The sequence below is a fragment of the Chiloscyllium punctatum genome, chromosome 8 (genome assembly GCF_047496795.1).
Source record: "Chiloscyllium punctatum isolate Juve2018m chromosome 8, sChiPun1.3, whole genome shotgun sequence".
NCBI lineage: Eukaryota > Metazoa > Chordata > Chondrichthyes > Orectolobiformes > Hemiscylliidae > Chiloscyllium > Chiloscyllium punctatum.
The window spans coordinates 63936368-63949510 of record NC_092746.1 but is presented as its reverse complement, the minus strand read 5'-3'; the positions used below and the strand labels follow the sequence as shown (position 1 = coordinate 63949510).

The 13143-nt window shown below is 40.2% G+C and overlaps 1 protein-coding gene across 7 annotated transcripts in view; it reads right to left on the bottom strand.

The window, feature by feature from the left end:
• tpk1 (thiamin pyrophosphokinase 1) overlaps positions 1 to 13143 on the bottom strand; it is a 385692-nt gene that overhangs the window by 198094 nt on the left and 174455 nt on the right. For all 7 annotated transcript variants that reach the window (XM_072575655.1, XM_072575662.1, XM_072575660.1 and 4 more), the window contains one exon: positions 9754 to 9826. In XM_072575655.1, coding sequence (XP_072431756.1) covers positions 9754 to 9826 — 73 coding nt within the window. The remainder of the gene's footprint in view (positions 1 to 9753; positions 9827 to 13143) is intronic.

Below are 13143 nucleotides of genomic sequence, written 5' to 3'. Positions count from 1 at the left end.
AGTAAACATATAGAAATCACGTATAGAAATCACAAATATGAGATATGAGTTATAGTATCCAGCTTGAACTTCCCATCATGCTTTTCAGTCTGTGTCAGGCATTCCACCTAAGACCACTGGTTTTCAAAATATATTCCGATTTATCAGATGAATGAAACACACAGGCCTCATCTTCCGCCTCGGAACACTTCAACCCCAGGGCATCAATGTGGACTTCAACAGTTTCCTCATTTCCCCTTCCCCCACCTCACCCCAGTTCCAAACTTCCAGCTCAGCACTGTCCCCATGACTTGTCCTACCTGCCTATCTTCTTTTCCACCTATCCACTCCACCCTCCTCCCTGACCTATCACCTTCATCCCCTCCCCAACCAACCTATTGTACTCTATGCTACTTTCTCCCCACCCCCACCCTCCTCTCATTTATCTCTTCACTCTTCAGGCACTCTGCCTGTACTCCTGATGAAGGGCTTTTGCTCGAAACATCGATTTTCCTGCTCCTCGGATGCTGCCTGAACTGCTGTGCTTTTCCAGCACCACTCTAATCCAGAATCTGGTTTCCAGCGTCTGCAGTCATTGATTTTACCTAGACAGAAATAACAGCAAACATTTCAGGAGGGAGGGGCTCAAGCCAATACCATGACTTGCAAGCTATTAATAACTGCTGCTGGAGGTGCTGTGACCAATTTCTTCGACATTCGAAGCTGAAAGGTATGAAGGTGGATAAATCACTTGGACTGGAAGGACTACTTCGCAAAGTTTTGAAGGAGATAGCTGAGGTGGTTATAGAGGTACTGGTGGTAATCTTTCAGGAATTACTGGAGTCAGTGAGGGTCCCAGAGGACTGGAAATGGCTGACATAACACCTCTTTTGAAGGTTAAGGAATCTGGGTCTGTGCTCAATGAAGTTTAGAGCAATGAGGGGGATATCGTTGAAATGAACCCGAGCTCTATTGCAGCGTATAAACAGGCCTGAATAGAATGGATGTAACAAAGATATTTCCAACAGTAGGAGAAACAAGGATCTGGGGCCATAGCCTCAGGGTGTAAGGATGACCTTTTCGAACTGAGATGAGGAAAAATTTCTTCAACCAAAGGTGGCTCTGTGGAACTCATTACTGCACAGGCCTGTGAATGCCAAGTCTTCCAGTATATTTAGCACAGAGACAGATAGGTGCTTGATGAGTAAAAGGATCAAGGGTTACATGGAGAAGGCAGGAGAGTCAGGTTGAGAAACATATCAGCCATGACTGAACGGTAGAACAGACTTGATGGGCTGAATGGCTTAATTCTGCTTCTGAATATTTTGGTCTTATGTTCTTTTGCACAATTTTTAAAACTAGGAATTAAACAGTCAATTGTAGAAAGATGGTGATGTCTGATTGCAAAACTGATAAGCAATATCAAGGTAAATGCAATCCAAAGATGTTAATTACAGTTAAAATCTAATCTGTGCTGATATTACAAGATGGAGTTGATTGAAAAAAATTTCAACAATCAGTGAATCATTTCTGAACTTTTTGGTAGAGCCAGGGAGTCTGTGATTATATCTTAAAAAGTAGGTAATAGCAAGTAATAATGGGAAAGAGTTATATAACTCCATTAGAGATAGAATTTATTCAAAAGAGAGATTTGAAACATAAAATTAAAAGCTAGTGAAAGAAACACAACAGGTCCAGCAGCATCTGTAGACAGAGAAAGAGGGTTAATGTTTCAAGTGCAATTTGACTTCTTCTACCAAAAGAGAGGTGTATAAGAAATTATTCGTGGGGGTGGTAATTAAAGAGTTGAATTGAAGTTTAAAATTAGCTTGTATTTCTACTGGAATCAATTTGAAGTATGTCACATTCCCACAGACATAATAGCTATCGGTGGAGTCTTGGTTAGAATGTTTTTTGAGTTGAACTTATATCTGTGTATGAATAAACAGTTGAGTTTGAGCGACAAACAGGAGCGGTTGCAGCTTTACTGTGCTGTCGACTGCATTGCAGCAGATTGAAAAAGCCTCAGGAGATATTAATCAGTTAGGCTGGCACTTCAAGCAGAACAACAACAATAACTTATTGTTCACCATGTATAAGGCAAATGAGGCATAATATCAGTTTGGCTAAATTTTAATTCTAATTGTCAAATCAACTTCCACGCAGGATTGCACTTCAGCATTTTCTTCAACCCTGTATCTCTATCAAGAAAGTTAAGAAATAACAAGATCATAGGGACACGATGGCCTCCAAACTTCCCTCCTATTAAACACCACCTTGATGTGGATAGGAATATCGCTCCTCCTATGCCGCTGCTTTAAGATAATGCAATTTCTCACCTAATAAGATCTTGGCAGGTACAACAACATGACTCTACAGTGGTTCAAGAGAACATCTACTGCAATCTTATTAGGGAAACTAGGCACAGGAAGTAAAACAGGAAATAATACAAACTGTGCAACCATAATAGAGAGCCCAAGTTGGAAAGAAAAAGCTTGATAAGCTGTTATTGAAAGTGACTTCCTGAAAGTGGAATTCAGTAATGCACTAGCTACACCCTTGATCTAAGCAAAATAGTGGTCTCAGAAAAAATAATTTGGCGAACAAGAGTTCAAATAGCAGAGGGGATCATGAGAGAATTTGTATGTAGGTTTTTCTTAAAATACAAACTGACTGGAACTAGGTGCATCTTGTTAACTACAAGATTGTAGGTTGGGGTTGTCAACCTGGGCCAATCAGAAAGCCCTGGCTGACCAAAATAATCAGGAGATTTATTGTTTTGTTTCCTGGGTTTTCTTTGTTTATTTCCTTTAATTTAAAAATGTGCTCATTTGCACAGGCAGCTCCACCACCACACTGCTGCTGCTGCTGCAGCCTGGGCCTGCTCCCACCACTGCAGCCTGGGCTTTGCCTACACTTCAGCACTGCTGCTGCCTGGGCCTACCATACCTGGTCTGCTTCCACTGCTGCAAAAAAAAATCAGGAGATTTAGAATCTCCTCAGTTCAGGGACTGACTCCAAGCTGGCTGGTCATAGCCAGTGTACTGTGCAAAAGTAAATAAAGGGTGACTTAGTGACAGGATACCGGCCTTTGTGCAGTTATTTCTCAAACAAAAATCTAAAAAAAAGATATTATCAGGAGAATAAATCATGAAGCACTCACAGTGACAAAAAACCTAGCTGGAACAATGTCCATTAGGGAGTGAAGACTTTCATCATTTCTCACTCTGGCCTATATGTAACCTCAGTCTACACCAAAATGGTTACCTCTTAACAGATGTCTGAAGTGACCAGTTTTATCAAACCATAGCTCAGCAATTCAAACAGGCACATTATCATCTTCTTACGGCAACTAAGGATGAACAACAGACACTTGCCTTCCCAGTACAGCCTCAGCTAAAGAGAATCGAAAAGCAACATTTTGTTTTGCTTTGCAAGGGCTGTACTTACATTTTCTCCATGACTGCTTTTTTTATGGGGTTCCATTTTTATGGTTTCTGGGGGTCATTTTTCATTTTCACTGACTTTTTTGGTGATGCAGTCATGTATTAACATACTTTCTGTGGTTGCTCTGAACTGCTTTTGAAGAGCTTCCTTCTTTACTTAGATAAGGCAATACAAATACTAAAGGTTGCATGTATGAAATCTAACTTAGAACCTATAAATATTTTTGTGAATTATAACAAATAAATGTTGCTTCCTTCATTTCCAAAATAAATTATTGATTCACTCATGGGGTATGGGTGTTAATGGCAAGACCAGTAATTGTCAGCTTTCCTAACTGCTCCTGAACTGAATAGATTGTGAGGCCATTTCTACAGGCAGTTGAGAGTCAACCACATTATAGGTCTGTTGTCATACGCTGTCCAGACCAGGTAAAGAAGTGAATAAAATTTTTTATGCGAATTGATGATAGTTACTGACAGTAGCTTTCACGACCAGATTTTATTAATTGATTTTCTTAATTTAAATCCGACTAGTTGTAATCCTGGGATTTGAAGCTGTGCTGTTAGAGAACAAGGATAGATCTCTCTGTTGATTAGTCCAGTGACATTATGATAAGGCTACCCACTTCTCATCCCCACTAAAATTCCGGCTTGGGATAAAGCAATTTACTGGGAACAAGACTTATTTCTGCAATCCCTTTTTTAAAAAAAATTGCAAACAATTAAAACCCTCCAGCATAGTGTTGTTCTGTTCTGCAAATTTATGTTTATTTCTCTTCAAAATGTGTGTTTAAAGTAAGTGCTGATAAACAGGTCAACAATGAAACAAATGGAACATGAAGCAAATTAATTGTGATTCTTCAGCTAATGATCAGATAACAAATGGTTTAATTGACATATATTTTGTACTTCAGTCTTTTTCTCTCCAGACTAATGCATCTCTTCATATGCTCATCCATGTTTTAATGAGGCAAATATCGGAACACCCTAGAACAGCTGCATCCCAGTCATATAAAAGTCCCATATTATTTTATAGAAGTAGTTAATTCATTGAGCGTCATAACCCTGGCAATGCTATACTTTTGACAATGGGCATTGGAAGTCTGAATTCCAATATATAAACAGAAAATGCTGGAGAAATTCAGCAGATCGGCACTTTCTGTGCAGAGAATAGAGAGTTAAGGCTTCGAGTCCTTCTTCAGTATTGAGAGCAGCTACAAAAAAGTGGCATTTATATTGCTGACGGAGGAAGGAGGAGTGGGAAGGAGAAGAGTGAGCATATAGATGGAGAGAGAGCTCAGACAGAGAGAAAGATGGGTAGATGATGGGCTTATTGATGGTAAACCTGAGAAAAGGGGAAGCTAGATAACTGACAATTGGAACGATGAGTGTTTGAAAATGGGTTGGCTTTGCTAAAAGTATTCCATTTCAGGACAGGACCTGGGGTGTGGAGATAGGTAATAGTTATGCTTTAGAATTGTTAAATGTGACATTGAGTCCTGAAGGCTGTAAGATCTCTAAGCAGAAGATGAGGTGTTCTTCCAGCTTGTTCTGAGCTTTGCAGGAGCACCGCAGGAAGCCTGAGACAAAGATATTAACCAGTGACTGGGGTGGTGTGTTGAAGTGGAGACAACTGAAAGCTCAGGGTCATTTTGACGGACAGAACGCAGGCATCCAACAAAACGGTCGCTGAGTCTGCGCTTCATATCCACATTGTGGGCAGCGAATACAGTAGACTAGATTGGATGAAGTGCAGGTAAATCGCTGCTTCATCTCAAAGGTGTGTCTGTCTCTTGGATGGTGAGGAGGAAGGAAGTAAATGGGCAAGTGTTGCACCTTCTGCAATTGCATGGGAAGTTACCATGAGGAGATGGAGCTGAGGTGGAGGAGGAGTGTTCCTGGGTGTCCTGGAGGGAAAGGTTCTGGAGTAATACTGACAAGGGAGAGGACGGGACTGTGTGTCCAGAGGTGGCATCCTGCTGTAAACTGGACATTTTGAAACTGACACAAAGCAGAAATTTCCAACTTCTGAGCACCAGCCACCTCCTCTTCATCATAAACAGGAATTCCCTCTGCACCACCATTATCCCCAACTCTCAGCTTCTTCCTTGAAAAACAAAGTCTGAACTGTTCCCATCCACCATCACCCATTCTTTGCCTGGCTGAGCTCGTCCTCACTTTGAGCAACCTCTCCTTTAACTCCTCTCATTTTCTTCAGGTCAGAGGGGTGGCCATGGGTTCCCGCATGGGCCCCAGTTATGCCTGTCTCTTTGTTGGGTACTTGCAACATTCTTTTTCCAGTCCTACCCAGGTCTCTACCCAGAACTCTTTCTTTGGTATATCGATGACATTATTGGTGCTGCTTCCCTCGCTCCTTCAGAATTGTTAAAATTAATCAATTTCACTTCCAGTTTCCACCTTGCTCTCACCTTTACTTGGTCCATCTCCAACTCTTCTCTTCCTTTCCTCAACCAAGGATTCCCCGCCACTGTGGGTGAGAGGGTCCTTAGCTGTGTCCAATTCACTAAGCCTCCCTCCCACAACAACAATCAGGTCCCCCTGTCTTCATTTTCTATCTCACCAGTCTCTGTATCCAAAGGATTATAAGCCACCATTTCTGTCACCTCCACCAGGATTCCACCACCAGATACATACTTCCCTTCCTTCCCTTGTCAGCATTCCATAGGCATCCAGTCCCTCCAGGCCAACATCTTCCTCCACTGCCAAAACCTCCCCCATCCCCATGGCACTTTGCCATGAAATTGCACAAGGTGAAAAACCTTCCTGTTTACCCCCTCCCTCCTCACTATCCAAGGCCCAGATATATTTTCCCAGTGAAGCACACAACATATATGCACTTTGCTCAATCTAGTCTACTGTATTCACTGCTCACAGAGTGTTCTCTTCTTCACCAGGGAGACAAAACACAGACTGGGTGATCACTTTGTGCAACATTTACTCCTGACCATAAAGAATGATCCTGTACTTCCCATTGCCTGTCACTTCAACACCCCATTGTGTTCCCACACCAACATCTGACTTAAGCTCGCTGCACTGCTCCAACAAAGCTCAACCCAAGCTGGAGGAACTGCACCTTATCACCCTAGCTTTGTTTCCACATCACTTACACTCTTTTCCTTGTCTCTTTTACAAGTGAAAACAGCTTCACCCTATCTATTCTGCCTAACCCAGTCACCATTTTGAAAATCTCAAACAGATCTTCTCTCAACCTTCTTCTCAACAGGGAGAACGGTTCCAACTTCTTCAATCTACCCTCAGAGCTGAAGTTTCTCATACCTGAACCATTCTAGCGAATCACTTCTGCAGTATCTCCAATGCATCGTATCTTTCCTGTACGTGGTGCCCACACTGTATCCTTCAATTTAACAAAAAGACTAGCACTAAGTGAGAACACAAGCAACGCCAAATATTGACAAACAATATGGAACATGCAAACATTTAAAAGATTTATAAATAATACAAAACACAAACTCAGGGAAAATTACAAATACAAATAGAAACATTTAGACGTAAATAATGCAAGGTGCTCTACAAAATCTGATGTAAATAATGCCAGATCTTCTAAATGAAGGAGAAAGGAAATACTTTTAAGGAGCAGACTTACTTGACAGAGTGCCATTAGAACAGGGAATGTAGACAGAAATGTTAACAAGCATTTCACACATTGTGGGCTTCACTCCTTGAAAATTATAGGGCCTGAAACTCGTACTAACTGGACACAACAACTGAAAAGAGAGATAGTGGATTGCAAAAGAGCAATACAGTTTCTAAATGAGTTAAATCAAGTAAAGGCAAGACAATTTTCACCGAGACTGAAAACTGAAAATATCAATAAAACTCCTCTGACTGACATAATTCTTAATCCCTATGGATATATTAGCATGAGCCAACCGTTTTGGACACCAGCAATTGCCACTTGCAATTTGTAATGCCCAGCTGTTATCATGACTGGGTCAGGAAAAGGTAGTAAAGGCCGAAAAAGGGGACGTAACAGCCAGAATATCACCAAGTCTTTCATCTACTGCGTAAACATCAAACAAAGCCGAACACATTTCCAGCTTCAAGAATGAGGAGACCTAGAATATGCCAAAGATCTTTTGGTAAAATATTATTCAGAATTTAGTTGCCAACTCTGAATGCACTGGCTCTGAATATAGTTGTTTCTCTGAATGTGGCGAATACCCTGTATGGCAGGGAAAGTCAATGTGCAGATTCGGTAGTTGCAAAAAACACTGAGTTTATAATTGCTAATTTATGTAATCCCAAATGTAAATTCCAAACACAATCCCTACCACAAACGCTACCATAAATTATCTAGGTTATCTAAGCGTATCTAGATGAAAAGCCATTTCTCCCTTCAAATTGATGTCCTTTCCAAGTGATTGGTGATGGCAGCAATGGACCAGTCAGAATAACTGCTCCTGCTCTTCCAATCACATGCTTCCCATCTCCTGGTCTTGCTGTCCTTCCACTCAAGAGATTCTTTCAAGTAAGTGTGGGAGAGTAGAACTGAAGGTTGAAGGAGTAGCTCCTCAGGCCTTCTGTCTCTGCTGTACGAATGAGCAACTCTTCTCTAATTTGGTTACCCCACCATCAATTTTTCCATGGATCTCTTGGGAGATTTTAAACAGTAATTTGCTGATTACTGCACACACCCTCCTCCACCACCCCACCCCCACCTTGTAATTTGAACTTTATTAAAAAAGTGGCAGGAGATAGTTATCATGGTTTTTCATAAACTAAAAGTAAGCAATTTTGATTGCTTTTTAATAATAATTAAAACATTGTACAACCTTGACTCTCGGAGAACTACATGAAATCACTGCTAATTCCATGTGGAGTTGGATTCTGTGTTGCCTGTTTGGCTAGAGATTTTTTTTGATGACCTTCTTATATTAAACATATAATGATTTTGGTGCAAGATTCACACCCTCTTTTTCAATTTATGTTTTCTGCACTTTTCTGAATTTGTGTTGAGTTTTCTCATTATTCAAGCCCAGATTTCTTGTAGCATCTGTTACAATAAAAGGGTTCTTTCAATTTTATAATTCCATCATAAGAGGTATACAAAATCCAATTTTACTAAAAATGTGGTATCTGAAAAGTGGATTTCTTGCAATATAATTCTGTGAATTTATCACAAATACATTCCCTCATTTGCAAAGGTCAAGTGCATAAAATACTGATAATGACCAACAGCTGTTTGATTGCATACCTTCAGATTTTGTTGACAGCAAGGCAACATTTAGGATTTAATTTAATTTAATTTAATTATTGTCACATGTACCTTTTTACAAAGTACAGTGAAAAGCATTTTACAGTGTCAACACTCTCAGGAGCCATCTTAAAACTCAGAAAAATAAACCAAGACAAAGAATATAAAGGCAGAAAAATGAAGAAATGAAGGAAGTGTCCAACTTTACAGTCCCTTCTGTTAAGTGCTCCATCACGGGCCATGGACTTGGTGGCCAGGCATGAGTCCGCTTCACTGTATCGCCATCACTGGAACGAAAGTCACCCACTCTTCAGTGCCATCTCTCCTCTACCAACCCCTCACCACTATGAGTCCTTGTCGGACTTCACTACTGCAGATCCCACTGATGCTACCAGGTACTGCACTGACCCAAACTCGACTCTGACACTAGGAGTCTGCTTTGGGCCTGCCTCACTGATGAAGTCACTGTCGATGCCGCCTGATCTCGTACTGGGCCCAAACACACCTCTGCTGACACCTCCATGAAGCTGTGCTGGATGCAGATTCTGCAGGGAATCCAAACTCACCTCCAGTGGTACCACCACAAATCCATGCTGCTGGATCCACTCACCGCTGGCACCATGACCAAGGTCTTCACCAAGAGGTAATTAAAGTAAAATAGAAGATTAAAAAAAAAAGAAAGGAAAGAGGCAAAAAGAAAGAAGCGAAAGAAAAGCAGACAGGATTCGGGCTCAGGAGCCTTACACCACAGTCATCTTACCAGAAGAGCCAAAAGTAAGCTGTTACAGGTGCATAATAACTTGTTCAAACATATTCTTCACCAACTTCAATCTACCACATTCCTTGTTATAATGTTTAACCAAGTCAGGAGATTTTTGAAAAATTAGATACACAATAAATCATTTCCAATCATTAACAGTGGCTGTTTCTTTCTTGGTAAACAGTCAAATGTCTTATTAATGAAAAACTAGATTCATGATCAAATTAAAAACATTTAGAGCCTATTCAATGTAAACAGTGACTAAATATTGTTCAGTACTTTATAACTGGTCATCTACTTGAAGATAAACTAAAGGTTTGCTGTTGTTTTACCTTGACTTTGTAAAATTCTTTTACTTCCGGTTTAATCGAATCAAAATCTCCAGTGATGAAATGAGGCAGATACCTAGAAGAAAAGACAACAGAAACAGCCACTTTACATGTGCAGATAGTATTCTCCCACACAAAAACAAATCTGGTGCATAAGAAGCTAAATTCAAACTGACAGATCTATGAAGAATTGGAATTTTCCACTTGTATTTCTGCTCTACTCAACAAATCTAAAATGTGACCAGGCACCTAAATGATTAAAGTGACATTTTCTTCAGACACTGAAGTCGAAATTACACAAACGAGACATTTTTTGACATTTAATAAGAAATAAAGCTTTCCTGGAGCCGGTGTAATCTAGACGGAGGTTAGGACTTGCAATTTTAAATTTAAATCAAAGTGTCCTTTAACATTAACGTGAAGGAGAGAAACATTTCTTCATCAAACAAGTTGCTTTGTAAATTTTTATAATTACAAAAAACTCACTACCACTTCATGCAATTTAAATAACTTGCAAAAATAGATACATTGTCCAGAATAGTTCAACATAAATATTGAAACATATGCCAGAATTCCATGGTATTCTTCCTACATATGGATGATAAATACCAATATATTTTTTTAAAAGGTGTGAGAAATATGAAGTTCATAAAACTTTTGTTTTGGATCCATCTCTTCAATTTTGTGTAAAATAGAGGAATGAAGGATTCATGGGCCTTTTTTGAAACCTGACTGATAACAAGTTTGCATAATATAGTTGTTAAAGATTAAAAGGTGGATTGGATTGTCGTATTGGGCAAAATATTCACACCTGCAGACAAAGGTGTACCATAGGTAGATAATTAATTTCCACAGGGTAGCATTAGGAATGTCAGGTTTTATAAATAATTATATTTTGGATAATCTATTTAATAGAATGGAGCTGGAGGCCTGGACATTATCTATCGGAATACAAGGCCCACATGATTCACACAGCCATGGAGATAGGTTTTGGAAGGCAGAGGTCCTTAGGAAGCCATTGTAGGATCGGTTTACAGGTATCTTGAACTATCACTGAATATTACAGGTGCAGTTATTTTGCAAGAGACTGAGAGAGAAATGGTTTAGAGGCAGCCCATCTCATGCAAAAGATGCCAGGTTGAGGAGATATAAACAAGGCTGTCAGACTAATCTCGCTTTAGTTCGTGAAAGGAATCTCCAGGTAATTCTCACTACCAAAATCAGTTTGGAGATTAAAAGTAATCTGGCCGGAAAAAAAAAGTGAGGTAGGCCATCAGGAGCTGAGAATGCATTTGTACCGGCTCCTGGATAATGCTATCTACTGAACTATTCCAACTGTGTTATCGTTATTTTGTAACAGTAAAAGCCTTATAACTTGAAATCCTTCCAATCCTTCCAGTCAATCACTGGAATTCAAACATTATTTAGGTTATTAGCCTTCACAGAAATTACAAGAAGTTCAGAATAAATAGACTTCTTATGGAACTAAGCCATGTTTAAATCACTATAATCAGGGTTCTGCCACTATCACAACTATAATATCACAAATAACATCCTATATGATACGGCAAAAGTAAACTCAGGGAGGCAATGACCTCATGGTATCATTGTTAATCCAGAGACCTAGGTAATGTTAAGGGGACGCAGGTTGGAATCCTGCCATCGCAGATTTGAATTCAATAAAAATCTGGAATTCAGAGTCTAACGATGACCATGTTGGAAAAACCCATCTGGTTAACTAATGTCTTTTAGAGGCAGAAACTGCTGTCCTTACCTGGCTTAGATGTGACTCCTGCCCCACAGCAATGTGGTTGATTCTTAACTGCCCTCTGAGCAATTAGGGATAGGTAATAAATGCTGTCCTAGCCAGTGATGCCCTCATCCCATGAATGAATAAACAAAGATTATTCCTCCTCATTCTTATCAACTTCTGAGCAAGTTTTGACACGATTTAGCACACCATCCTCAAGTCTTCTCATTTGGCCTTGTCGGAAATGCTTGCACCTGGTTCATTTATCTAATCATAGACAGAAAATCACTTACAATAGCTTCTCTTCCTGCTCCTTCACCATTAGCTCTGGTGGCCCCCACAGATTAATGCTTGGCACACTCCTATTTCTCATCAACATGTTGCCCCTCAGTGGCATCCTCTTAGAACATCTTTAGTTTTCACGTAAATGTTTATGACACCCAGCTCGACTGCACAACCATCTTCTTAACTCCTCCCCAATTGCTAAGTTATCAGTCTGCTTGTCCGACATCAAGTACCGCATAAAACAGAAATTTTCTCCAATAATTGGAAGACTGAAACCATTGTTTTCAGTCCCATTTCAAATTCTGTTCCTCAGCTACCAACTCCTTCTTCCCATGCCAATTGTTTGACAATAAACCAGTGTGTGCATAACAGGGTTGGTCACATTTGGTCCTGATGAGTTTCCAATCTCATATTTGTCCCATCTCAAGAATCCTGAAGAAGGGCCGATGCCCGAAACGTCGAATCTCCTGTTCCGTGCATGCTGCCCGACCTGCTGCGCTTTTCCAGTGACACATTTTCAGCCCATCTCAAGAATGACCCATTTCTATTTCTGACGTATTACCTAATTTCAATATTTTCACAGCTCATCTGATGCAATAAACCTCAATTATGCCTTCTTTACCATGTATTACTATTTCAACACATACTACTGACCTCCCAAATTCTAATCTCGGGAAACTTGAGATCATGCAAAATTCCACCGAGTCTGTCACAACTCTATGCACGTCATTGTGCTCACTACCTCCATTGAATCCTGATCAAGCAACTTCTTTTCACCAAAATTTGCATCCTGCATTCCAATCCTTCCAAGGCCTCACTCCTCCTTATCTATTACTTCTTCCAACCCTCTGATATACACTGTATATACCTATCCAATTTTGGTTGCTTGTACATCTCTAATTTCTTACATATCAAGGTTTCAAGCTCTTGAGTACCTTCAAAGTGCTTCTCTGCCTTTCTACCTTGTTTTGTTCTTTCTTCTTAGGCTTTCTTGAACTACTGAAATCCATGATGAGGGCAGAGTGGTAGATGTGATTCATATGGACTTCAATAAGGTGTTTGACAGGGTTCCCCATGGGAGTCTGGTGAGAAAGATTAAATCTCATGGAATACAGGGAGAACTCACTACTTGGATACAGAACTGGCTCAAACGTAGAAGACAGAGGGTGGTGGTGGAGGGTTGTTTTTCAGACTGGAGGCCTGTGACCAGTGGAGTGCCACAAGGATCAGTGCTGGGTCCACTACCTTTCATCATTTATATCAATGATTTGGTTGTAACCATAAGAGGTATAGTTAGTAAGGTTGCTGATGACACCAAAATAGTGGCCAGCGAAGAAGGTTACCTCAGATTACAACAG